This window comes from Phodopus roborovskii, unplaced genomic scaffold (assembly GCF_943737965.1).
Source record: "Phodopus roborovskii unplaced genomic scaffold, PHOROB, whole genome shotgun sequence".
NCBI classification, from domain to species: Eukaryota; Metazoa; Chordata; class Mammalia; order Rodentia; family Cricetidae; genus Phodopus; species Phodopus roborovskii.
In genome coordinates this window covers 5,534,714-5,562,642 of record NW_026126547.1, presented here as the reverse complement: position 1 = coordinate 5,562,642, position 27,929 = coordinate 5,534,714, and the positions used below count along the sequence as shown (strand labels likewise).

The following is a 27,929-nucleotide window of genomic DNA, read 5'->3' as shown; positions in this document are numbered from 1 at the left end:
AAGCATGCTACGTGTAATGAGTCTACAAAGTGAGTTTGTATTCACTTCTGTGGGAATATACATAATAACTAATGTAGAGGTCTTGCCCTATACTTTCCCCTCAGATTTCCCCAAGCAACACCGACCAAAGCAACTATCACAGTAAGCTTTAGATACACGAAAACAATAAATGGGACAGTCATGTGACTGACTTACTCTGGCAGGAAAGCTCAACATAGTGATGGTGAAGAAGGACAAAGCTTCCAAGGGAGAGTTTTGCAGACAGCACTGTTACAGTGATATTTATTTATCATTAGAGATGTCAGGTTGGCACATAAATGTTTTGATTTTTTTGTTTGTTTTCTGAGACAGGGTTTCTCTGTGTAGCTCTGGCTGTCCTAGAACTCTGTAGACTGGGCTGGCCTTGAACTCAGAGATCCACTTGCCTCTGCTTCCAGAGTGCAGGGATTAAAGGTGTGTGCCACCACCGCCCTGCCTAAATTCTTCAGTTAAAACAATTGTTTTCTTTTTTTTTTTTTTTTTTTGGTATTGTTTCACTGCAGAAATAGTATATTCCTTCTCTGTATTCAGTTTAGAAGTACACAAAATTCTTATTTTCATGCTGGGAATGGAACAAGTATCTTGTGCCTTCCAGGCAGGTGTACCACCGCTGAGCTACACTGCTACTCTCTTTCTTTTCTATTTATTTATAATCCCTAAGTTTGTGCTTTTTTTTTTTTTTTCTGTAGAGATCAAAAGTTGAAAAGAAGTATACCTGCAAACTGGAATGAGAGAAAAATAATCACCACCCTGTCTGCGTGAAATCATGCTTATATGTGGCCTTGTGTCTCCAAAACTAACCAGAAATCTGTGATCGGCCTTTCAGTGACCTGTCAGTGAAGAAATATTTTCTGTTTTATCTAGGAAGAAATGTTTTCTGTGTGCAAAGCTGATGCCAGTGGCTATAGCTTTTGTTCTTTATTTGGCTGTGGTTTTTGTTGATAATAAGATATCTTTGTGCTCCTGAAGCCATTGGTGGCAGGAAAGTCTTGCTTTAGTTTTGAGGGCAGTCTTTGGTTTTACCTCAGACTATTTCTATGGCCGTTAGCTTGTCCTGTGTGGCTCAACCCTTAATAAACAATTGATGTGCAATACTAACTGTGTTGAGTAAGCATCTTGTTTAACAATGTTTCAGATTTATTCTTGTGAACTTGACTTACCCTTTCAAGCATGCCACCCTTGTTAATGTTCATTTAGTCATCGTGTTTAATAAAAGCCTGGTATGTATCAGTCATAGTTCAGATTTGTTAACACTCAAGTTCTGCTTAGAAATGAGTTCAACCTGTAGGTATTTACTCAAATAATCTCTAATTTTTATAAGGAATCATTCTGATTTTAGGGGAAAAAATGTAGATTTATTTGTGTGTGTGTATGTATGTGTGTAGTGCTCAGGGAGGCCAGAAGAGGCCATCGAATCCTCTAGAGCTAGGGTAAAAATAGTTGTAACCTACCTATGGGTGCCTCTTAGAAATCAAATGTGTGTCTTCCATAAGAACAGTGTGCACTTTTAGCTACTTATCTGTCTCTCCAATCCTAACATATTATTGTCCTTTAGAACCTTTAGAAATGCCAATGGTGCCTGCTGTTGGTGCCCAACACCTTTAATCCCAGCACTTGGGAGGCAGAGGCATGCAGATCTCAGTGAGTTCAAGGTCAGTCTGGTCTACAAAGCAAGTTCCAGGACAGCCAGAACTTTTACACAGGAAAACCCTGTCTTGAAAAACAAAACAAAACAAAACAAACAAACAAAAACAAAAACAAAAAACAAAAAAAAAATTGCCAATGGCATTCAGAAGGTGTCCTTGGATTATTAGTAGGTGTGGTGGTTTATGTTGAGTGTCCACTTGGTAGGACCTAGACTCATCTAGGAGACAAGCCTCTGTGTATGGCTGTGAAGGGATTTATAGACTAGATTGCCTATGGCCATGCCTGAGAGGGATTATTTCGATTAAGTTACTTGAGGTGGGAAAACCTCCCGCCAATGTGGGTGGCATCATTTCCTGGTCTTGAGTCCTGGACTGCACAAACAGGAAACTGCTAGCTGAGCATAGCCTTCATAGGTCTCTTTTTCCAGACTGTGGATGCAGCACCATCGACTTCTGTGATGGACTATGTGCTCAAACTGTCAGGCCAAACAAATGCACCGGTTTTCCCTTAGGTTGCTTTTGTCAGGGATTTTTTTTTTTTTTTTTTTTTTTTTTTTTTAATCACAGCAACAAGAAAAGTAAGGTAGCATGTATATTTTGAATTTCTGACACCTCTGACATTTGTGTAAATGTAGCAGGATGATATGATCTGTTCTTCAGAAATCTTGGTGCTTATCATGCATGTTCTCCATCTTATTTGGTCAGGACATTTGTTTATAGATAAACCAGATTCGGCTTTTGTCCTGATGTGGAGGCAAGGGATGGTATATTGAGGCCACCAAAACCATCTTGTGGTAGGACCAGTAGAATATAAAACACTCAAATTACTGAGCTGAGGTTGATGCGACTACATTTTACAATGATTGTTCTTCATGTCTCTGTGTGCCCTTGTGTATGCTGTAAGGCTCCAAGATGAGTCACTGCTGCCATTGACATGATCCCATCTTCTGCTGCAGAAAGAGCTCCATTCGGCACAGTCTTTATCTCTGGCAAGATGGTTGACACAGTATGAGAAAGTGATTAGATGGCATGGGCCATAGGACACATTGCACAAATGGGAGGCAGGGGTTATCTGAAAGGCTAGAGTATTTCTTTCTAAAACTGTCTGAATCTTTAGGAAATACCATCTATGACTTCAGTTTATGTTCAGACCTAGGAGGGATGCAATCTTGGGTAAATATGGCTCATTTTTAGTTTATTCAATGTCATATTAGAATTTATATTGCTGTGATAATAACACCATGACCAAAAACAACTTGAAGAGGAAGAGGCTGATTTGGCTTACACTTCCACCTCATAGCCTATCATTGAAAGAAAGTGAAGAAAGTAACTCAAGGCAAGAATTGATGAAAAGGAAGCAATGTGGCTTAGGGCTTTGCTCAGTTTGTTTTCTTATAGCAGTGAGGTCCACTAGCATTGCCTACAGTGATCTAGGCCTTCCCACATCAATCTTCAATCAAGAAAATGTCCCAGAGGCCTATCTAGTGAGAGCAGTTTCTCATTTGCAGTTTCCTCTTCCCAAATGACTCTAGTGTGTGTCAAGTTGATGCCCACACACCCATCTACTAGCCTCTCCAGGCATTTCTTCAGTGTGGTGCTGAAAACTCCAAAAACACTCAGCCCTAGAAACAGGAAGATGAGTCTCCTACCAGTTAACAAAACTATACACTGGCACTTACTCAATGGCAGGCACTGTTACCCACACTTGAAATTATCAATTTAATACTCATCTTAAAATTCCATGAGTTAAGCTGTACTACTACCTCCCATTTTACAGATGAGAAAACCGAGGCCCCAGGGAGGTTTGATGACATGTTTTAATGTCACAGAGATAACTGGCACTTGAGCAATGAATGCTGTCCTGGAAGTCAGGCTCCTGTTAAACCCTGTGACCACTTGTGCCATGAGTTCCCCAGGACTAACTTTGTGCCGATTAATGTTTTGTCAAGTTGACACAAACTACAGTCACCTGGGAGGAAGGAACCTCAGCTTCCTCCCTTAGATTGCCTGTGTGTGTGATATGTTCTTGATTAACAATAGAATTGGGAAGGTCCAGCCAGCTATGGGTGATAGCACACTTGTACAGGTGGTCCTAGGCAACCTGGGTTAGCCATGAAAGTAAGCCGGTGAGCAGTGTTCCTCCATGGCCTCCGCTTCAGTTCCTGACACTATGTTCTTGCTTGGAGTTCCTGACTAGAATTTCCTTCACGATGGGCTGTGAGTTGTAAGGTAAAATAAACCTTCTCTTCCCCAAGTTGCTTCTGATCATGGTATTTACGACAACAGAAAGCAAGCTAAGACAAAGGTTTCTCGGGTAGGGGGACGCAAGGACATTTGGTGCATATGGAACAAGCTCCATATTTATCCGCCTGGGTAAATCTTGTCTCTGATCCCACCTCTACATTTTCTACATAGAATTCAGTCTGTCAAAGCCAGGGTTGGTGGCACATGCTTTTAATCCCAGCACTTGGGAGGCAGAAGTAGTCAGATTTCTGAATTCAAGATACTCAGGGTTACAAAGAGAAATCTTGTCTTGAAACAACAAAAACAAAGACAAACAAACAGAAAGAATACAGTATGCCTGGATTAAGACTAGTCCATGGTCACCATGTGGAACCTCTATTTAAATCTGTGTCCAATGCAATATCATACTAGAGCACACTGACCTCTGGTGGCACTGGAACTAGATGCTGCCTGTATGGCCTCCGGTGTTTGCTGAATACAGGCACTTCCTCTTGGTGTTGGGCAAGCCCTAGACTTATCTGGACATAGCAGACAGCAGACAAAAGACTTATCCTTGAACATCTCTTGTCTAGAACAAAGCAAAGAGCAGACTTCCAGGAACCAGAGGTCCAAGTTAGGCTGACCACATACCAGTCAGCGTGGAGAGAAGCCCAAGGCAAGACAGGGAGATGTCACAGGTGGCATCTCATCATCTTAAGGGGTACACAGGAAAGGGATAAAGACCCCAAGGGAAGGCAGGATTGAACTTGTAACTAGGGAATCTAATTGATGATATGCACTGGAGAATGATCTTAGAGGAATTTTACCCAGAAAGTTTATGTTTAAGGAAACATGGTATCTGCCTGATAGCATTTTGGCCTAGGGATAGCTTTATTGTTATATGCAAATCATATAAATTCCCAAATATTAACAGTTTTCACCACCTTGATATAAAAATCAGTTTCCGGGGCACCTCTCTGTGTGTGCCATAACATAACCTAGTAATAAGTAGTAGGAAAAAATAATAAGAAAATACTAGGAGAGTAAGTTGCTTGCATAAACTGGGAATATTAGGAAGGACCATTTTAAAGAAACTTTCATGGTTCTCAAAAGCAGACATGCAACAGACATAGCCAGCTCAAATCGATACTCAAGGAAGCAGAGGGATCCACAAATGGACCAGTTTTTCTTAAACAGAGGGAATTCAAAGCAGCCAGAGCCCAAACTGCCTCAGCTTGATTACATCCTTCTGCTCCAACCTCATAGAAAAGGTGACCTGAAGTAAGCTGGCATCAACCTGCCAGCTCCTATCCAATAGTCTTGTCTCTCTACTTTACAAAACTCACCCTTTTACTTTTGCCCAGCTCTCATTCCATTTTGTAGAGTGGAGGTTGCCCTGTTCATGAATTTAAAGGCTAATTAAATATAATTAGAACTTAGACTTGTTAAAATTCTGCCTCTGGTTGTAGGGGAGAGTACCATCTAATTAAAACTTCAGTAGAACTGTGTGTTCCATTCACGCTAGGCTGCCACAGACTATATCCAAGGAATGGCTGGGTACACCACCTCCAATCTTCATTGGGCCTATTTCACCAAGGTAGGCTGGGAGCAGAAAGATGTGGCAACTGACAGAAACCCAACCACACTCAGGAAATCTGAGAGGAAGAGACAGATTTAATTTTTGTCTCATCCCTTTTTCCTCTCTCTACAACCATCTACTTCTTCCTTGCCTATAAGCATAGTTTAAAAATATTTTTATTATGTGCTTGTGTGGAAAAGTCACATATGCCAAGACTTCAAAGGACAACTGTGTGGAGTCAGTTTTCTCCTTCCACGTTTTCATGGGTTCTGGAGCTCAAACTAAGGACAATGGGCTTGCACAGCAAGCACTTCTACCTGAGACATCTTGCTAGCCCCCCAAACACATTTTTTTCCTGGCAAGAAGATGCATATTATTTGGGAACATCTCTTTCTGCTCAAAACAAATCAGCCAACGGAACTATACACAGGCATTGTCTGAGATTATGTTTATAAACTCAGATACATAAGCAAGAAGAACCCCTCCTACTAAGGGTACTGTTTCTGTCTGCTTAAGAGGCAATTTCTTCATTGCAGGCCCAACAACTTCCACTCATGAGAATGAGTCTATTAAGCAGTTTGTGTTCTCAGACAGCATATTTACTACTTGCATGGCTTAAGCCTTAACCTTGTCCACACTATGCATTGGGTTGTGATTCTAACAAAGCCAATTCTTTTTAAAAATTATTTTTAATTTTATTTATTTTAACAAAGCCAATTTTTAAAAGATGGAAGTCTTTACATAGCATAAGAGTTTAAACTGCACCAGAGAATCACGTTGCCTTTTGCAGGGTTCCTGGTCTAATAGACAAAAGATTTTAAAAACAGACTCAGTAGGAAACTGAAGACAATTTTGAGTTTAGGGGGAAAATCAAGGCAATCTAGACATCTCAGCAGCCTCTGGGAGGAGAGAGAGGGGTAAGAAGAAAAGAGAACACCATGCTTTGGAAGTTAAAGGTCAGAAAAGCAGGCAGGCTCAGCAATGCAGACTTGTGAATGGCTGCCTTCGGGAGAGAGTTTTCAGAGTGAGTGAAAATGCCCAGAACCTTAGTGAGCAGGGTTAGGATTTTGGTCAGTATCTGAAGAGGGAGATGGAATGAAGGAAAGAAAATGGTAAGTCTTCTCAGTGAAAACAGGCAGGCTTAGCAAAGAGGGTCATAGACAAAGAGACGAAAATAAAAAGCATACCCCCGCCCCCCTCTGACAATCAGCTCCCGACTGCTTGGAGCCTGACCCAGTGGCTTATGCCCTAAACAATCAATTAAGAACCTAACCCTTAGTGACCTCACCCAAATTGCAAGATGTTTTAGCTGGTAATAGGGAGATGGGAGGTGGGGGTCCAAAGCTGTTTATGAGGGGAGAGGGGGAGGGAAGGTCCATCAGTGACTGCCAAGCTTGTCAATATCGGTTTAGCTACCTATGATGAGTAACAAACATAAGCTACTCAGTTTATATTGGATCCCTGCCAGCTACTGCTTTGGTAATTTTGGTATTACGTCTAAGGCTGGCTGTGGTCTTTACCAAGGCTGTCTGAATTCGAGACTAATTATTTGATAGCTGCTGATGAACTGCACAGGGCCGGAGAGCGCAGGAACCCGCAGGCTCATGAGTGGGGGCCCGGGAGGCACCTCCTCTCCTCCTCCCGGGTCGTTTTCGGCCTCCCAGGGGGACCTGCTTTCCGAGATCCTCTCTCCCTGCCTCTGTCTATTTCGCAGCATCTAGCGCTGCAAAAGGGCAGACATAAACCTGAAGTGGGTCAGAAGCCAATGCTTGCTTAGGAAAAACTATCGCCACAGCGCGGGGCCGGTCCCCCGGACAGAGCGCGGGCCGCAAGTCCGAATTCCCGCCTCAGGGCCTGGCGGCGACCTCAGGCATCCCGCGGCCCCGCCCTCACGCCGCGCGCCCCTCGGCGGCCCTGAGCCACACGCGCATGCGCGGCGCCGGCCGAGCGCGTCACGCACCGCGCAGGCGCGCTGCGGAAGGCGCGCTTTTCGGTGGTTGCCGGCCGAGCGGGGAGCGCAGGTGGGCCTCGCTAGGCGGCCGCTTCCGTTAGGGCCGAGCAGTGGTCGCCGCGTCGGCCGTTTCTTGGCGTTTTGTATTCTTTTTTTTTTTTTTTTTTTTTTTTTTTTTTGATCCGGGTTGTCAGAGGCGGTGGCGTTGGGAAGCCAAGGCGAGGCTCTGGCTCCCGGCGGCGGTTGCGGTTGAGGGACGTGCCGGTGGGCGTGGCGGGCTCGGGGTCAGGTCGGCCGCAGCTGCCTCCCGCCACGACCGCGAGGAGGGCTGGAGCTCGTTTGCCATCTAAATGCACTCAGGTTGAGAATCGTGCTTTCGGCACTGCTAACACAGGTGAACCTCCCCAGTGTGAGAATCCGAAAGGCTCCCGACATAACATCCCAAGTGGGAATTCTCGTTCTGTCAGTCCTGCTTAAGAGTTACTTAAAATACACACAGTCTGGTTATGTGGCTAAGGTAATATATTAACTGTATGAGAGTCTTGTGCTTAGAATGGAGTCCCCTGCCTAATACGTGTGTGAACATGTGGAAACTAGACACGCTTCTGACCCCAAGCATTTGGGATAGGGATGTTTGTCAGTTGTGGTTAGGTAGCTGGTTCGAGGCCATGCAGTTACTATATGGCCTGAGGGAACCTTCCAAAGGGAAGGGACAATAATTCACAATCCCTTATCCGATATTTCTAAGTCTTGGTACTTTTAATGGCTTCTAATAATTATAAAAACCTGTCAGCTAAATGTTTCATTCTGTTTTTATTTATTTTTTCAGGTAAAAAAAAAAAAAACATAGCTTAAGAGATACACTCCAAGTCACTGCTGAAAGAACAAACCATGCATCCACAGTCCAGGGCCTGCGAAGTGGCTTGGCTGAGAAACAGCGTAGCTGGTAAAAGCTTTTGAGGTTGGGGACCCATGTGGTGAAAAGAGGAAACAATTCTTGCAAGTTGCCCTCAGACCTAGACCAGGACCCTTAGCTGATAGATACAGTTAATTAAAGAAAAGAAAACAAAACAAAAACCTTTTATGTCCAGGGTCTGGATTTAGATCCTGTGCTCTAAATTCCTATTACTTTCCCACTAATAAATTAAGAGTTCTGTAAAGGTTGAAAATGATGTAGTAGGGACTCTAGTTTTTAATCATTGTTATATTAGTGGATACCATAGTCAAGGTACTGAAGAAAATCTAAATGCAATGGAAAATAGTTCTTTGGTGTAGAAGCCAACTGTCGAGTTTAAATAACAAGTAACTTGCTTAATCAGAAAATTAACAAAGTTAAGATTGAAATGCATCTCTGATGCCTTTACTCTTTAACCATAATTTATAGGTTTTATCAAGACCAAAAAGGTTGGAATGACTTGGAAGTAGTAGACAATCCAGTACCTGTCACTGAGCAGCGGTGACAAACAGTTTTTGGTTATCTGTGTCTGGTTGTAGGATATGGCTGAGTGGAAAAGAGGTAAAACTTGGGAGATGAATATTGATTAAAAATGGTGGTGGAAGGTGATAATTTTGAGGTGATTTGGTGATTTTAGTATTGATATTTTCCAAGTCACCTCCCCTTAAGTTTCTTATTTCTGGTGTTGTGTAATGGAGATTAAAATAGGGTTAAAGCAGATGAAAGCAGGGCTGGTTGCCCCAGAGCTGTTGGTCTAGTTTTGGTACTAGTTTAGATTTAAGTAAGTTTTATTAGCTGTTAAGCTTCCTATTATTATTATAAGCAAATATTTATGTTTGCCTACCTATAATGTGATAAATTATTTCCACAGCATTGTGGACATAAACTATACTAAGCCATGTGGTGGTGGCTCATGCCTTTAGTCTCAGCAGTTGGAAGGCAAAGACACACAAATCTCTGAGTTCAAGACCAGCTGGTCTACGAGTTGAGTTACAGGACAACCAGGGCTACACAGAGAAACCCTGTCTCAGTTGCCTCCCCCTCCCCCAAAAAAGCTATATTAAATATAGCTCAAACACACAAAAAGTATTGGTTACTAAGCTATACTTCCAGATAAATTGGAAGTTAATTTAAAATGTAGATGATCTTTTTACTTTATCATAATACTTCTTAGGAAACCAAAAGATTTTCTTAACATTTTTTTAAAGATTTATTTGATTATTATATAAATGGTATTTAGCCTCATGTATCCTTGCACACCAAAAGAAGGCACCATATTTCATTATATATACCATGTTGCTGGGAATTGAACTCAGGACTTCTGGAAGAGCAGCCGGTGCTCTTAACGTCTGAGCTATTCCTCTCCAGCTCCCTTAAAATTTTTTTTTCTAGTATGCATACAAATTCTACATTACAGAAATAGTTTTTACATTATTTAGTGGTGTGTGGGGCACATTTGTGCCAAGTTGTACATTTGGGGCCACTCAGAAACCATATAGATCTTGAGAACTTAGGTTGGCAGGCTTGAGAGGAGGTGCCTTTTTGTGCTAAGCCATCTGTCTGGCCCAATTGTATATTTTCCTAAGATTCTTGTGTAGAAATGTGAAGGGTTTATGAGACTGTCTTGAGGAAAATCTGATGTAAAACTCCTTTACTAGTTGACTATTTTCTTTTCTTGCAATTCATCTTTTATACGTTTTAATTTTTTTTTCCAAGACAGGGTTTCTTTGTTGCCCTGGAGGTTCTGGAACTCACTCTGTAGACCAGGCTGGCCTCTGCCTCTTGAGTGCTGGGATTAAAGGTGTGTGCCACCACCAGCCCAGCATAAGTTTTAAAATTTAACACTGTGAGAAATGGGGAAAGTTTGGGGCATCATGTTTCAAATGTTGATGCATGATAAATCATTAAAAATATTAAGTATATTATCATTCATATTTATGTTCCATGCAGCTCAATCTGTGCTAATAGCATCAAGAAGCATTCAGTACATGGTAAAGTACGCAGGATCTCACGTGGAACTGTGGACTTCTTGAATTGTGCATAATCAGCAGAGTTCTCTCTGGTAAGTTCTTTACCTCTTTCAGCCCCAGATTCTACATTTGTATAGTAGGGGTAACAGTTTTGAAATTATTTTCATACTCATCTGATCTATGAATACAAATGTAAATGTACACACACACACATCACACACACACACAATTTCTAAATTTGGATTCTGCATATGAGAGAAAATGAGGTATTTGTCTTTCTGAGTCTGACTTATTTTATGTAGCATATGTTTTTTAGTTGATTTCAATTTCCTGCAAAGGTCAGGATTTCATTTTTCTTTATGGCAGCCATTGTGTATTTATACATCCATTCATTTGTTGATGTACGTCTAGGTTGTTCAGTTTCCTGGGCTGCAGTAAGTAGTGTAGCTATAAACATGGATGCCTTATCATTCTATGGTATGTAGACTTAGAATTCTTGGAGTATATACCCAAGAATACAGTATGCAGTCTTATGAGAAGCATTTATGCTGCTTTTTTATAGTGACTGCACAAACTTACATTCCCATCATCATTGAGTAAGGGTTCCTCTTTCCCTATATTCTTAACAGTGTTTGCTGTCTTTTGTTTTGTTGATGACAACTATTCTGACTGGGAGATGAACTCCAGACAGTTTTAATTTACTTTTCCATGATGACTAAGAATATTGAACATTTGTGCAAATATTTATTGGCTGTTGGTATTTCTTTGTGAGAGCTGTCCAGTTTATTAGCACATTTTTTGATTGGAAGATTGGAGGTTAGTGTTTTTGTTTTTTTGTTTTTCCAGAAGGGGTATGTGTTGTTTTTGTTTTTCCAGAAGGGGTATGTGTGTGTGTGTGTGTGTGTGTGTGTGTGTAAGTGGTTTATTTTTCAGTTCTTCATATATTAGGAAGGTGTGTGTGTGTGTGTGTGTGTGATGCATGTTAGGCCAGAGGAGGGTGTCAGAACCTCTGGAGCTGGAGTTCAAGGTGGTTGTGAGTAGCCATGTAGGTGCCAAGTCCTATATAAGAGCAGCAAGTACTCAACTGCTGAACCATCTCTCCAGCTTCTTCAAGTTTACATAGAATCTTATAATTCTAGTCTGGGGTGAAGTGTGTGCTATACAAGCATGAAAGCCCAAGTTTGATTCCCAGAGCCTACGTAAGAAAGCTGGGCTTGGTGGCAGGTACTTGTAATCATGCTGTGGAGGCAGAGACATGATGGTCCTTGGGGTTTACTGTCCAAAAGTCAGCCTATAGCCTACTTGGTGAGCTCCTTTGAGAAACCTTGTCTCAAAAAACAATGTGGACAATGTTTAAGGAACTATCTCCTTGGCCCCACAAGAGATTATTTTGATTCTTTTGTATTTAGTTAGCCTTGATAAATGTCCTAAAATTAGAGATTGTCCTATACTAGAGAAGATTCCATTGGCTGCTGAGAAGAATTTTTTTCCCCCTGTTGGATGCAACCTGTAAATATTGAGTCCATTTTTGATCTGGTGTAGGTTAACTCTCAAGTTTCTTTGGTGATTTTTTTCAGATAACCTATCTCATGAGAGTGGGATACTGAACCACTGATTGATTTTAAATATTTCTGTGCATATTCTTGTATGTGTACACACATGTATGTGGAAGCCAGAGGTTGATATTGGGTATTTTCTTCTGTCACTCATCACTTAACTCTTTCCTTTTTGTTTACAGGAACTTTTGGATTGGCTTTAAACTTACTGTGTAGTTGAGGGTAGTGATCTTGAACTTACCTTTTGAATCTATCACCCAAATGCTAGGAGTATTGTTACACCTAATATATGTGTACTGGGGATCAAATACAAGGATTCAGGCACATTAGTATGCCATCTGAGTCACATGTCTGAACCCCTTTCTTCAGTTACCTTTAAATTCTTTGTTCTTAAACTCATGAATGTTTTATTTGTAGGAAAATTATTTTATAAATAAGACAGTTCTTAATCTTGAAAACTGTTATCAATGTATCTTTGTGTCATGAGTACTTGAAATATATTAAGTAGATATCTTTTACAAATAAATGTCCTTGTAAATGAACCTTATAAATAAATCTACCTTTTTTAGCAGAGAGTTTTAAACTCTTGTTTTCTTGATACTGATTTACTTGTCTTCAATTTTGTCTTATGTTAGAGAATTTCTGAAATGGAGACTTCCAGCCCTAGGTCTGTGCACCTGGAAGAATGGCAGAAGAATTACTTTGTAGTTACATCCAGCACATGTACACCAGGACAGAAGGCAGATGCATACCGTGAACAGATACTAAGCATTCAATATTCATGTGCCAACTCGGAGATCTCTCAGGTCTGTGCTACCAAACTGTTTAAAAGGTATACAGAAAAATATTCTGCAATTATTGATTCTGACAATGTTGAAACTGGCTTAAATAACTATGCAGAGAGCATTTTAGCTTTGGCAGGATCTCAACAGGCTGACAGTAACAAGTGGCAATCTGGATTGTCAATAAATAATGTTTTGAAAATGAGTAAGGTACAGGAGATGATGCAAGCTGGAAAGAAGTGGAAAGAGTCTTTGCTGGAACCTGCTGATGCATCAGTAGTCATCAGTAAAGAGCCCACTGTCTCTAAGCTTTCTAAATTTAATGTTTGTGGAAGTTCTAGAGAGGGTGACTTTTTATCAAGTTTAGTTCAAGACACAGATAGGACCCAAGCTATCCCAGGCAGCAGTCTGGGACATTTGAAGTTTCAGAGTGCTCTGCAGCCTACACCAACTAATATCACTAAGACTTGTCCCACCTCCTCAAAACCTTTAGGAGAGTCAGCCACTGCAACATTTTATACTACACCACTATTTGGAAATACCAAAAGGGAAACTGAAAGATTTCCTAAAACCAACACAGGACCAAATACTTTCTTATCCAGTCTGTCTTGTTTTCCTTCTGGTTGTGAAAATCCACGAGAAAGGAAGGTTTTTTATGGTTCTGGCACCACTGACATGCTTCCTGATCCAATACTGAATAAGGCTTCTAGTAAAACAGAAGACAGTGACCAAAGGGAAGATAATAGTCTGCCTACCTTTAAAACTGCAAAAGAACAATTACGGGAAGATCAAAAAAAAAGGCGCCACCAATCCCAGAATGTATCAAAATCTTCATATGGTGGTGTGAAAAAGTCTTTGGGAGCAGGAAAATCAAGAGGAATATTTGGAAAGTTTGTTTCTCCTGTATCTAAGCAAGATGGAGATGAACAGAACGAAAGAGTGAAGTACAAGCCCACTAAGGCAGAGTCAACAGAAACAGCACACCTCATTGATGACCATCTGAAGAATGTGGAGCCAAGGATGATTGAACTTATTATGAATGAAATTATGGACCATGGGCCTCCAGTGCAGTGGGAAGATATTGCTGGGGTAGAATTTGCCAAAGCCACAATAAAGGAAATTGTAGTATGGCCCATGATGAGGCCTGATATCTTTACTGGATTACGAGGGCCCCCTAAAGGAATTCTGCTCTTTGGCCCTCCAGGGACTGGTAAAACTCTGATTGGCAAATGCATTGCTAGTCAGTCTGGAGCAACATTCTTTAGCATCTCTGCTTCATCTTTGACTTCTAAGTGGGTAGGTGAGGGGGAGAAAATGGTCCGTGCATTGTTTGCTGTTGCAAGGTGTCATCAGCCAGCCGTGATATTTATTGATGAAATTGATTCTTTATTGTCTCAAAGAGGAGATGGTGAACATGAATCTTCTAGAAGGATAAAAACAGAATTTTTAGTTCAGTTAGATGGAGCAACCACATCTTCTGAAGACCGTATTCTAGTGGTGGGAGCCACAAATCGGCCTCAAGAGATTGATGAGGCTGCCCGGAGAAGATTGGTGAAAAGGCTTTATATTCCCCTCCCAGAAGCTTCAGCCAGGAAACAGATAGTAGTTAATCTCATGTCCAAGGAACCGTGTTGCCTCAGTGATGAAGAAATTGAACTGGTGGTGCAGCAATCTGATGGGTTTTCTGGAGCAGATATGACACAGCTGTGCAGAGAGGCTTCTCTTGGTCCTATTCGAAGTTTGCACACTGCTGATATTGCTACTATAAGCCCAGATCAAGTTAGACCAATAGCTTATATTGATTTTGAAAATGCTTTTAAAACTGTGCGACCTAGTGTTTCTCCAAAAGACTTGGAGCTTTATGAAAACTGGAATGAAACATTTGGTTGTGGAAAGTGAACACAGCAATTGAGAGGAGAAGCTGGCATCTAATAGTAACAGTACTTTTACCCTTAGCATAGGAAGCTTGGGGTATGCTACTTGTATTGTTGTGGAGTATATCCTGAATTCTGTGCCTCAGATTAGAATGATGTGTTTGCCTCCTAATTGTCATGTGACATATAAACTCATTTCATTTAAATAGAATGACCTTTTATTTCTGAGTTAAAATTATATCTTTAGTTTGGTAATAAACCTGGCTAGTGTAATTTGGCTTACATTTGAAACAGCATTGCTTACTTGGTTTACATAGAGTTAAGATCCTACCAAAGGCACCAGAAACTAAGCCAAGTAACCTGTGCTGGTTTCTAACCTGTTTTGTGTGTGTGTGTTTTCCTATCAAAATTAACTAATAAAAAACATGTTTAGAAATAGCAAGATGTAATCTGGTATCAGGAATGTAGTATCCCCACTCCAAACAGAAGATGATAAGTGTTTTTTTCTAGGGGTCTGGAATGTTTTCCATTAATATTTCACCTGATACCACTTCAAAGCCTATAAAACTAACTATGTTAAAATTGTATCATTTTGTTTTGTAAAACATTTTCATTGTAGAAACTTCAGAAGACAGAAACAAAAAGAATAAAATATATTATTAGTTTATTACCACTTTGAGGGGGATACTTTCAGATTATTTTGTTTTATACAGTGCTATGATTTTACTGTGTATTTCCTTTTGTAGTCTGTTTTACATTTCCCCACTTCACCTGGTATGCAGCCATATTGGCATGAAACAATCTCCTGCCTCATTCTTCCAACTGTGCCACCATGTCTGGTTAGCCAGCTCCTTTTCTTTGCTATCATTTTTCTTGCTATCATACATGTCTATAGTTACCTTGCTTTACACACTGTTTGGGAGTCTGCAGTATAGATGGGCTATAATTAATTAACATGGAAGTTGATATTTTTCTCTTGGGAACATGACATCTTGAAATGGAATTTGAAACACTTTTAATGACTGAGTTTAGAAAGTTTGTACTGCATGGTGGCTCACAACCATCTGTAACTCCAGCTCCTGGGGATATAATGCACTCTTTTGACTTCAGCTGGCACCATGTACAGCTGGTACGAATGCACACATGCAGGGAAAAAAATTCCATAATTTTATTTACACAGGAAATCTAAAAATTTTAAAAGTTTGTTCTTTGATATAGTATGTATCAACATTTTTCATCTACCTTTTGTTTATACATTGTTGTTTTAAAAACTTGCAAATTTTAGTTTTTTTCTTTGAAACATGATTATCTGATTAGAACTTAAGTTACTGTTTTCAATTTTTTTTTTTTTTTTTTTTTTTTTTTTTTTTTTTGAGACAGGGTTTCTCTGTGAAACACTCCTGGCTGTCCTGGAACTCACTCTGTAGACCAGGCTGGCCTCGAACTCACGGAGATCTGCTTGCCTGTGCCTCCTAAGTGCTGGGATTAGAGTTAGTTTTTATTTTCTAACATTTTACAATATCTACTAATATCCAATACTTTATCCTTGTTAGGATTTGAGTACGAAATGTCCCTCACTGGCTCATACGTTCAGTCATTGGCTCCAAAATAGTTGTGCTATTTTGGAAGGTTCTAGAAAGCTTATGAGGAAAGCCTTTTTTATAATAAGAAAGTCATTGGGGTTGTAACCTTAGGGGCTAAGTCTTGTGTCAGTGGCAGGCTCTTGGTTTCTTTCTGTGAAGTGCAATCCCCTGCCACAGGCTGTGCTGCCAAATCACCTTGAACAGAACCTTCTGAAACAACTGATAGGAGGAAAACTGATAGCCATATGTAGAGGATCCTTTTCTTTTCACTTTGCACACTACTGTAAGTGGATCAAGGACAATGTAAGACCCAAGACCCTGAAACTGCTAGAAAAAAAATAGGCATATGCTTCAATTCATAAGCACAGGATTTTCTGAATGAGATTTCCAGTAGCATAGGAAATAAGACTAGCAAATAATACATGGGATTTAATGAAACAAAAGATTTGGTGCAGTAGAGGAAATTTTAGATCGGAAGCCCACAGAATGGAAAGATGAGTGTAAGTTGTTGCAATACTGGAAAAGGGAAGAAAGATTGGTCCTTCCAAATAGCATGTTTGGGGTGTTTATATGTTGGATTGTTGCAGTTCCCAGCTGTACTTGTCATCTGCCTGTGGAAAGGTCAGCTGAGGTTGGTTTTTCGTAGGACCCCATCCTCAACTATTGCTTAGGCAGCAGAGCAGTTTGTGGGCTGCAGTCTTTCATGAAGGAATTAGAGAAGGTCCTGCAGAGTTTGTGTCCCACTAGGACCCACTAGGAAGTGGTGGTCCCCACATCAGAGTGATTGACAGTGGTCTGGCTTTTGTGAGCCGTGTCAGCTGACATGAGTTCATGCTGTCACTTTATCTCCTCCCTGATGAAGTGCTAACTTTCAGGGTACTTAGAGTTTAGTTCTGTTTTCCTTTGTAACTTATTACCTACTTACTCATTTTTCAAGGCCTAACTACATATAGTCTGAAGAGAAAGCAGTCTTTCCTCCACATTCCTCTCTTTAGCACATATGGGCAGTCACTTGGGCCCATACTCAGCTGAGCAAATGAAAGACATTGTAAGGGAGTTTTTCCTATTTCATTTTAAAGTATAAATTAGTTTGTGTCTTCTATAAGAAAACCCTTCAGTGGTTTCCCATTGAAGTGAAAAAAAAAAAAAACCAAACAAACAAAAAAACAAAAACAAAAAAACAACCCAGTTCCTTCCTAGCAGTGAGCATTTTATTCTTCCCTACTTTGTTCCATTCCTTTGGTCTTCTGTTTTTTCCAAGGTGTAGCAAAAATGTTTTCAATGGCCATATGTGATGTCATAGGCCTTTCATTCTAGCATTACCCTGGAGTCAGAAGTAGGCAGATCTCTATGATTAGATACTATCCTGATGTACATAGTGGGTGCCAGGCCAGCCAGAGCTAAATAGACTGTCTCACAAGTGTTTCCAGTATAGGAAGAGCAGTGGACAGAATTCTGAAAATATGGTACCAAGATCCTGACCCCTGATCATTGCAACACTGATTTCTAGGCACTGCTGGAAAGAAAGGGGCTTTGCAGATACAGTACAATTGTGAACCTAAAGATAGACAACTTTTCCTGAATTATTTGTATAATCTCAACCTAGTTACATGAATCCTTAAAGCAGAAGATGTTTCCTGGCTGATGGAAAACAGGTAGTCCGATTCTAAGCTCACTCCAAGGTGTAAAACAGGGCTTGAGGGAGGCCTCTTAGAGCTGACCACAACTCCTACACTTAAAAAAAAAAAAAAAAAAAAAAAAAAGCAAAAGCAAAAGCTCAGGTCTACAATTGGATGCATAAGACAGTTCTACTAGCAATTTAAGGGAGCCTGCAAGTGACTGTAGACTTGTTTAAAGTAGAGAAAGCAGTAGAACCTACCAGTCCTGTCCTTTACAGAACTGACATAACATTGTATTGTCTGATATACTAGACTTGTGGTAATTTGTTAGAGTAGGTAGTGGTTTGAATGAAAATGTTTTCCATAGGGTCAGATGTTTGAACTCTTGTTTCCCAGTTGGTGTTTGGGGGAGGTTTAGGAGGTTACGGCCTATTGAAGGAATTATGTCACTGAAGGTGGACTTTGGGATTTTGTTTTGTTTTTTTGAGACGGTTTCTCTGTATAACGGCCCTGGCTGTCCTGGGATTTGCTTTGTAGACCAGGCTAGCCTCAAACTTGAGGAGCTCCACCTCTCTGCCTCTCAAGTGCTGGGATTAAAGGCCCACATGGCCACCATTTGGCTGTGCTTTGGGAATTTAACAACTCCATGTTGTATCTATTTCTCTCTGGCTTATGCTTGCAATTTGTAGATTTGAACTTTCAGTTTACTGCTCTAATCTTCCTTGCTTCCACTCTGCTGCCATTCTTATACCTTTGAAACTTAAGCCAAAAGAAACTCTCCCTTTAATTGCCTTGCTCATCCTTTTTTATCACAGCAGCTAAAAGGTAATACAAGCCACAATAATAGAATCATTGCAACTGTAAGAAAACGACAACCAACAAACATCAGCTCCAAGCCCAGTAAAATCAATGGAGGGTCAGAGGTGTTTATAAAATGCCAGTTTTGGCTGGAGAGATGGCTTAGTGGGTAAGAGCATTGGATGCTCTTCCAGAGGTCCTGAGTTCAAATCACAGCAACCACATAATGGTTCACAACCATTTGTAATGGGATCTGATTCCCTCTTCTGGTATGCATGAAGATAAGTCAGGTCATTTACATACATAAAATAAATATTTTTTTAAAATGTGCCTGCTGTGAATGACCATTGGGAGTCCTACCAAGAATGGACATCCTTTCCAGAAACTGTTGGCAGAGCAGGGAAACTGCCTTTGTAGTTATTACTTCATTAGCCTTTCATTTTATGAGTGCTCCAGAGCCATTGAGAAGACATTTGTTTAGAGTACACAGTGAGAAATACGTAATTTGAAATTTTCTAGGAACCACATTAAAAAGTAAAAAGAACAAGGTAAAATTAATATTCCAGTAGTGAATATAAAAAAGACTTATGCAATATGTATGCAATTTTTCTAATGCTGAGTTTTAGAAGCACAATGTGTGTTTGTATTTCCAGAGCATCCTTGTCCTAACTCACCTGTTTTAAGCATTCCTTCAATTGCATATTGGTCAGGGTTGGCCAAAAATTTAACAGCAGGAGAAGGAGAGGTGACTCAGTGGGTAAGAGCACTGGCACCCACATGACAGCTAATAACCATCTGCATGTAATTCCAATACCAGGGATTCCTGGCCTCTGAAGATAGAAGAGAATAGGTAGGCAAGTGGCACAGAGACATACATGAAGGCAAAATAACATCCCCTCCCCAACCAGCAGTATTTATAATGGAGCAAAGTGCTTTCCTTTTGGTCCATTTATATCATGGCAGATGTTTTGAGGAAGAATTAGAGGGACATAAGTCGACAAAGAAAGTGAGATGATCATTGCTTATTCCCAGAGGACATTGCAAGGAAAAATGGTGGGAAGGCATGAGCTGGCAGTGTGGATCAAAGCAGGAACAATAGGGGAAAGGGAAGGATCTAGGAGTTCTATAAAACATCCAACCAAGGTGGCCATGGTGGTCTACTTTTTGTTAGGCTTTTTATTTTATTTATTTATTTATGTTTTGAGACAAAAACAAATTTTGTAGCCTATCCTGCAGTTCTGTAGATCAGTTTGGCTTCGAACTTGTAGAGATCCACCTGCCACTTCCCAGATGTGGTACATGGTTTTAATTCCAGAGGTAGCAGGCAGGCAGATTTCAGAGTTCCAGGCCAGGGCTGTTAACACAGAGAAATCCTGTCTCAACAACAACAACAAAGAAAGAAAACCAAAACCAAATAAAAAAGAACCAACCAACCAAACAAACAAAAAATCAAAACAACAACAACAACAAAAAAAAAAACCCCAAAGCACTCAACTTAGAGTCAGTTTATTGAAACTGAACTTGCAGTCTTACAGTCCCACCCTTCTAGAAGGGAAAAAGCTTTGGCTTTCTCCAGTGTTCAGTCTCCTGTCTTCACTGGACATTCACTCATCCAGTTGTTTGTCCATTTAAGAAAGTGAGCTTGGGCATATCTATCACCATACCCTGTTATATTCAACCAGGAAATCATTTGTAGACCTTTGAAGTGAAAGTTTGTATTTTGCTCTGAAGAATTGAGTTTCATGGGAACAGACTGGTTTCTGCTGAGCAGCCTCATGCTAGTCTTGGCAATATGCTGTTTCTAGAGTTGGGCACTGACATTTAAAACTCAGCCACCATCATTAAACACTGCTGCAGCTGGGTGCATTTTATCCTAGTCTAAGATCATGAGGCAGCAGAATTGGTGGTACTGGCCTTGAATTCCAGCACTAGGGAAGCAGTATTTGGGTTTACACACACAGTGTAGATATTGCTTACAATGTTAATGCGCTCCATGTAATTTAAAAAGAAAATAACACAAGGTTATTTTCAAACTATTGGGCATGAATAATTAATTTTTAAAATGAGAGGCATTGGATGTTGATACCCAAGGGAGAAGTGGGAATTGGAAGTGAGAATCCCTATTGGAAACTCCTCTTAGAAAACATTCCACATGACATATAGAAAACAGGGCTGAAAAAAGATTGAGCAAACTGAAGATGAATCCTTTTTTAAAAACAGATTAAAAGTCCCCATGTTTCCCACATATATAATATTGTATTTCATCGTAAACCTCAAGCAGAATCCATAGCAAAGAGTCATTCATCCAACTCCAAATTGAGTAGAGCAATCAAACCTGCTTTAAAAAGTAGCTGTGAGGCAAATATGGCTTTCATCTGCATTTTAAGAAATTGAATGTTCAAAAAACCCATTTTTACAAAGGAATATTTGAGCATGCAACATATATGCATAACATTACATATGTGACTACAGAAGTGGATAAATTCTATTTTATCCAAGTTTGGGTACAGATTTGTGAGCTCTCATGCCTGTCTTGACTGTATGCACACCTCTGACCCAGAGCAACAACACAGCCCCCAGTGCATGATAAGCATCTGTGGACATAATTTCACAGAATATCAAAAATTGCTGTAAAATGAGGGCATTATTACAATTTAAGGGAAATGATGCAGATAAATCTATTTTAATGGATAAGCTTAGTTGATACAAAATAAGTATGTCAGTGCTTCAGTATTTATTCCTCTCAACTTGCCTAAATTAGGGTGGAAAAATGCACACTATCTACCCTTGCACTGGATACAAAGAAATGAAAAACTGTTTTCCTAGCCATGCTAGTACCTTGGGAAAACTTAATCCTGCTGTATAATTGATTTCAAAGGCTCTGTTGTATTCCTTCAATTGCACCACATAATCTCCTCTGCACCATTCTTGTCAGGCGTTGCCTAGGTGATCCAGTGCTCACCACTGGATGGAGTTCACAATTCCCTTTTGAATGACTGAGTCTCTTCTTAGTAGAGTCAGTAATTTCGTTTAAAAAGTACGTTAGACTAAACAGATACATTTGATATTATTGCTCAGTCAAAATCAGTGGTGATGAACCCAACCCAGATTCCCTTACAAGGCCATGATACTTGCCAACTTGATGATTTGTGTTTTATTGAGTAGTAATATTAAGAAATATGTGTATGCAATCTGTAGAGCAGATAGATTAAGAAGAGGTAGAAGTTAATGTATATTACTCAAAAGTTCTGCTGAAATGCTCCTCAAATTTGGAATCTAGCCATAGATATTACTTCTCTGATTGAATGCTGTCCTCTAATTTATGTAGTTCAGAAGGCTATAGAGAAAGCATACCACTTTACAAAGCCAACAAGGGGGTGGAGTGATGGCTCAATGGTAAGTATACTTGCTGCTCTTTGGGAGGATCTGGGTTTGGTTCCTAGCACCTATGTTGGGGTGATTCTGAGGCATCTGGATCTGACATCTGCTGGTCTCAGTGGATACCTCCAGTTGTGTGGCATAAATTCTTATAGATGCATCCACATACAATTGGAAAAATTAAAATACAAATCTTGTAACATATTTTATTAAACAGATAACAAAATAAAACATCCAGACATGTTTTCCAGAAACTGGGTCAATGATGTTATCAGTTTAAGATAAATGAGGTCCTCTAGAATTCATTACCAGCTTCCAAGTAGCAAAAAGAAATGCAATAGTACACAAACCTGAGTTTTAATTGCCTTTGCATGGATTCTAGCTTTAGGGTTTGGATTCTGGGGACAGAACACGGGATCTGAAACTTGCTGGCTAATGCTACTCCACAGAGATGCACCCCCAGGCCAAGCTTTAGTATTTATAAATGTTTACTCCAAGAACTCTTGGAACCAGGAACATTTGCTGAGGAGCTTAGATACTTGTGTGTGTGTGTGTGTGTGTGTGTGTGTGTGTAGGTAGGCATATATATGTGCATGTGTATGGATGTGTGTGTAGGTGTGTGTATATATATATATGTATATATATATATATGTGCCTGTGTATAAATGTGTGTGTGTGTGTGTGTGTGTGTATATATATATTATATATATATATATATATATATATATGTGCATCTGAATGGATATGTGTGTGTGATGTGTGCTTGTCTCTCAACAGTTGCTCTAGGTTTTTAGTCTTGATACTGAAGTTTGTAATATTTTCTTTTTAAAAAATATTATTACACTTGTGTGTGTGTGTGCGCACGCGTGAGTGCACGCATGTGCATGTATGTGTCATGTTGTGTGTGGTGATGAAAAGACTGTAAGAGTCAGTTTTGTTTTTCAGCTTTGTGGGTCCTAGGGATGGATCAAACTTGGTGACAAATGCCTTTACCTACTAAACCATTTTTCTGGCCACACACACACACACACACACACACACACACACACACACACATACACACACACACGAGATGTTTGTTTACTTGCTTGGGACTGTATTCAAGACAGGTTCCCTATACTGATAAAGAGAGAAACATTGAGGACTGGGTATGCCAGAGGGGACTATGGGAAGAAGTAGGGACTAGCTCTCCCTAGACTGGCAGCAGGAGGAGATAAGGGATATAAAGGGAAGGATGAGAGAAGGTCTTCACACCTGTGTACTGTTAGCCTCTGAATAGTCTCCCAAGGACATGATAGTTTTTTAGTTTTCTTGTGCAGTAACAATACACATACAATAATTCATATGGAAAATAAATTTATTTCTCACAGTTTTGAAGGTGAAATTCAAGATTAAAGAGTCATGTCTGGTGAGAGCTTTCTAGTTGCTTGGTGACATGGTAGAAGGCAGGACAGGGCTAGACAGCACCTGGGGAGTAGATGACAGCATGAGAACCAGAGGGGTAGGAAAACATCAGTATCCTGCGCTTGGGACAATGAATTAATTCATTCGAGATTTTGTAAGAATGGAATACACATGGCGTACTCATGTTTTGAAGGGTTTACCTTTTAATACCACCACATGACAATTAAAGTCCACTATGAGTTCTTCAAACCAGAGCACAAAGGTGTCCTGTGAATCACTCATAATGGTTGTCAAGGAATCCAGAAGCATTCTTAGTAAAACTCCTGAGATGTTTGGAAGTTTCAAAATAATTTAGTCCCAGGTTTCTTATAATTTAAAATAGCTTTATTAAGATAAAGTAAAAGTATAATAGCTGCACATACTTGGAGTGTACAATTTAATTACATAGTCAAGGAAAGAAATAGTCTTACCTCGAATGAATAAAAGATTCTAGAGGGAAATATGAGTGACCATGGCCTAGGAACATAGAGTTAGAGTCTCCCAAATAGCATGTTCTAATGAAGTAGCAATTTTGTGAACTTTTTATAATAATAGAACAAAGGAAGCCACACATCAAGACACTTTCCAACACATTAATGAGTACGTCAGGTCAGGGGCCTATAGCAAGGTGGGGAGAACTCTTCTATAGGCCATGAAGTAGATGCTAACTGACAATATTCTTAACCCTTTGGATGCTGGAAGAGTATGGTTTTAATACATTCTATTTTTTTTTTTTTAAAGTTAGTCAGGATGTTAAGGTCAACACAGTGGGGAGCAGGGATTCAGATACCTGAGCAGGAAACACTTATTTTGATAATAGTTCCAGAGGTCTCAGTCTATTGTGGCAGTGAGAACATGGTGGAAAAGAGCTCGTTTCATGGTGGCCAGAAAGCAGAGAATTGCTGAAAAGTAGCAGACTTTCTCCTTCCCCCTTTATTCCATCCTGGCCCCAGCCTACCCATCCACCATTCAAGGAAGGCTGACCTCTCTTTATGTATCTCCTTGGCATGCCCTCACAGATGCACCAAAAGAGGCGCTCCTCATTAATCTCCTAACTGATTCTGAATCCAGTCAAGCTAACAATTACATCACCAGAGTACACGTCTTAACTCTGAAAGTGCCTTTGTGTTCTTTTGTAATTCCTTCTACCCACTGCTTCTGACCCGCAAGCAACACCAGGTAACTACTGAACTGCTTTTTAACATAAATATTCCTTTGCGTTGGCTAGAATTCTCATAAGCAGAATCACACACTATACTCCCTTATTTGACCTCATCAAGGGAACTTGATTACTGTGTTGGTGCATATATAATTGTTTGTTCATTTTTCTTAATGGATAGTATCCATGATATGGACTATCAGGTTTTTTTTTTTTCTTTTTCTTTCTTTCTTTCTTTCTTTCTTTTCTTTTTTTTTTTTTTTTATCCCATTTTAACCCATTGATGGATGTCTGGGGTTTTCTAGCTTACAAACATAACTGGTAAAAACAGTTGAGTGATTAGTGTAAATTCAGGTGCCTATTCAAAAAAAAAATGCACAAGAGCCATCATGAGTAAGTGAAGGTTTCTCATGAGGTAACACTGTTTCCTCAAGACACAACAAGAAAACACAGCAGATGGGGTTGGTACTGATACTCCACGTGGATGTTTGTCTTCCTCATAACTCTCTGGGTCTGTTCATGGTGACATTAATTTTGATAACTAGATGACAGACTCAAAACAGTGCTGAAAGTGTCAGGGAGGATGGGTTTGAGGGACTTCTTTAAGGGAGCTACCTCTTTGGAAGGCCTGTGCACTGGCTGTGATTTCCTACACCGTTGCATTTTATCTTCCCCAAAGGCCACCCCGGAGACAGGAGATTCTACTACTGTCACTGAGGAGCTGTGGAGCCCTCTGACAACTCACCTAAGCTAAGTTTCGCCCGTTTGGAATTTGAGCCCATATCTGTTAACATCTTTTCAGCTCCTGTCATTCTCACTCATGGGTTGGTCTGTGTCACTGGCCAGCAGCAGCAGTATGGCTCTGAGTCAAGTTCTTGTGGTAGGCGGGCTCTACCTGCTTTGACCGGCAGAGGTCAGTGTTGTCCATAGGTGAAAGCTGGGTGAGCAAGAGGGCTCTAGCGTTCTGAGTGAAGGTGTCCCCATACTTTATAAAAGAATTGGTTTCAGTAGACACAGTTGTTGAGTTCTTAAGGTAATTTCCCAATCAACCCACAAGTAAAGAACACTGATAAAGACACATTTACCTAGGGGATAACACTGTGTCTGCCCCCTAGATGGTGGACACTGCGCTCTCTCATCCTGTAAGATCTCTGAAAACCCGGCACGGTTCAGTGAAATCGGCTTCTTGGTTTTGCCTCACGTTGCCACTAGAGGGCGAGCGCATCTCAGATTTTCTCTGGTGCTCCACCAAGGCTCTGGAGTGGCTTTATATATCCTGTGGAAAAAAGTTTGAGTTTGGTACCCTTGCAAGGAATTCTAACTCAGATGTTAGAAAAAAATCTCAGTTCATTGATTTGCTAAAAAGCCCAGGTTTGGGGATTTCTTCGTATTTTAACAGTGAATTTAGATGCTTTAAAACTCTTATAGCGAGTTTTAAAAACCCTATACATTTAAATAATGCATTTTGGTCATATCCATCCACTGTTACCTTCCTCCAGCTCTCCTAGTGGCCTTCACCCCATCACCCTCCCAACTCCCTATACTCATTTTTGTTATTTTTGTTTTATTTTCATAGCCTCAGTGCACTCAGTGCTGTCAAAATGCATGTGGTGTTGGTCATATCTTAGAGTGTTCCTACCTCAGCAGCCATTAACTGCTAATAGCTCCCTGGTAGTGTGGGTCCTCTAGGATGTCTCCTCATTAATGTGGAAATTTTACAGGCTTGATCTTGTGCAGGTCTTGCACAGGTAACCACAGATGCTGTGAGGGGATGTGTTTGGCAGTCGTGGCATGACCAGGAGCTCTCCCTAAGGTACTACCTTTTTTGTTTTTGGTTGCCCCCCCCCCAAGACAGGGTTTCTCTGTGTATCCCAGGCCATCCTGCAATCTCTTTGTAGATCAGTCTAGCCTTGAACGGAGAGATCTGCTAGCCTCTGCTTCCCTTTAACGGTTTGGTACTGTTTTTGTTTGATAGTAAGATGGGGTCATTGGACCAAAGTATTCCTTTCAATATTCTGCATCGAGCTAGCTTGATAAGTTGCTTTAATATGTTTTCATCATGAAAACTCTTTTTTTTTAAAAAGTATTTTTATTCTTTAATTAGCTTACAAACTAGTGGACATCCTTAAATCTTCTTCATACATCCTTCTCCCATTCCCTCTGTTCTCCCCATTGCCCTGTTCCTATCCCACTTAAAGTTTTAACCTGGAGTTTCTCCATGTTGTTTTATGTTACCTTTGACTTATTATCCCCTCTGATTATCTTTTATCTTTTTCTTTTTGAAACAAGGTCTCACTAAGGAGCCCTGGCTGGCCCGAGGCTTGTTATATAGACCAGGGTGGCCAAAAACTCATAGAGATTCTCCTGCCTCTACCTAGAAAGTGCTAGGATTAATGGTGTGTGCCACCACACAGGGCCTAATTGTATTTTCTACTTGTATCGTAAGATAACAGGTTTCCCTCTAGCTTTTACATTCATCTTTCATTCTGGTGACCTTTTAAGTGTCTGGTGATACAGGGCTGCAAGATTGGGTTACTCCTGCTGGGTATTTCAAGCATTACCTTCATACATCAAGAGGTGGAAGGGTCCTATTCTCCTGTAGCCCAAGTATATTTGGTGTGTTTTTAACCCATGAAAAAAGCAAGGGTTTATTAGCAGAGGGCACTCTCTGCAGCCAACAGGCTCTCCAGGCCCAGGCTTGGGTTAGAGAACAGGTTTAACTAGATTGGTTTTGCCATTCAGCGACACAGGATGTTGTAGTTGTGGCCATACTAGGAGGGCTTGAGCCCACCTCTGCAGGCCAGTGGGGCTAGAATGTTCCACAGAAGGACCTGCTGATTGCAGTCATTGGGACTTGCTCTTGATTTTTGCCTTCTAGCTGCAGGGACAGCTGAAGTTTCTGGGACACAGGGAGACTGGAAATGCAAATGCTTCTGGGAGGCCGGTGGAGTCCACAGGGTTTGAATGTGTGGAAATAGTGGCTTTCACAAGGAACATTTCTCTAGCTGCAGAGGAAATTAGGCAAGCAGTTTATTTAGGAGAAGCAGAAGCAAGTGGAAAGTGATTTGCCTTCCTTTCCTCTTTCTCTCCTGGGAGGAAGACGATCCTGCAAGAACTGGCCAGGAGGGCGTAGCCTGTCCTTCCCTATTTCTGGAGATCCCACCCTCTCCCTGCTGCCCATTAGAGTTTCTGTTTTGCAGGTTGCTATCTTATGGGAGGGGCTGGAGGTCACAGGAACCCACCAAGGCTCAGACTTACAGGGAGGTGCAACACTGTGATCTATTCCAGAGTCACCTCCATCGTCTGCACTTTGAATTTGAACAGTGTGAACATGTTAGCAAAAAACAGGACCTTCAGCAAATGCCATTTTCCTC

The 27,929-nt window shown here is 40.5% G+C and overlaps 3 protein-coding genes across 4 annotated transcripts in view; 2 read left to right on the top strand and 1 right to left on the bottom strand.

Annotated features, from left to right (window-relative positions):
• The window catches only part of Ddc (dopa decarboxylase), an 83,375-nt gene extending 82,106 nt beyond the window's left edge, over nucleotides 1-1,269 (top strand). For both annotated transcript variants that reach the window (XM_051200694.1, XM_051200693.1), the window contains exon 15: nucleotides 729-1,269. The gene's annotated coding sequence lies outside the window, so the exon portion shown is untranslated. The remainder of the gene's footprint in view (nucleotides 1-728) is intronic.
• The window catches only part of Ikzf1 (IKAROS family zinc finger 1), a 183,473-nt gene that overhangs the window by 51,078 nt on the left and 104,466 nt on the right, over nucleotides 1-27,929 (bottom strand). The window lies entirely within an intron of this gene.
• Nucleotides 12,562-14,726, top strand: Fignl1 (fidgetin like 1). Its single transcript, XM_051200677.1, has one exon. The coding sequence runs from the start codon at nucleotides 12,567-12,569 to the stop codon at nucleotides 14,598-14,600; it is 2,034 nt and encodes a 677-aa protein (XP_051056634.1). The 5' UTR covers nucleotides 12,562-12,566; the 3' UTR covers nucleotides 14,601-14,726.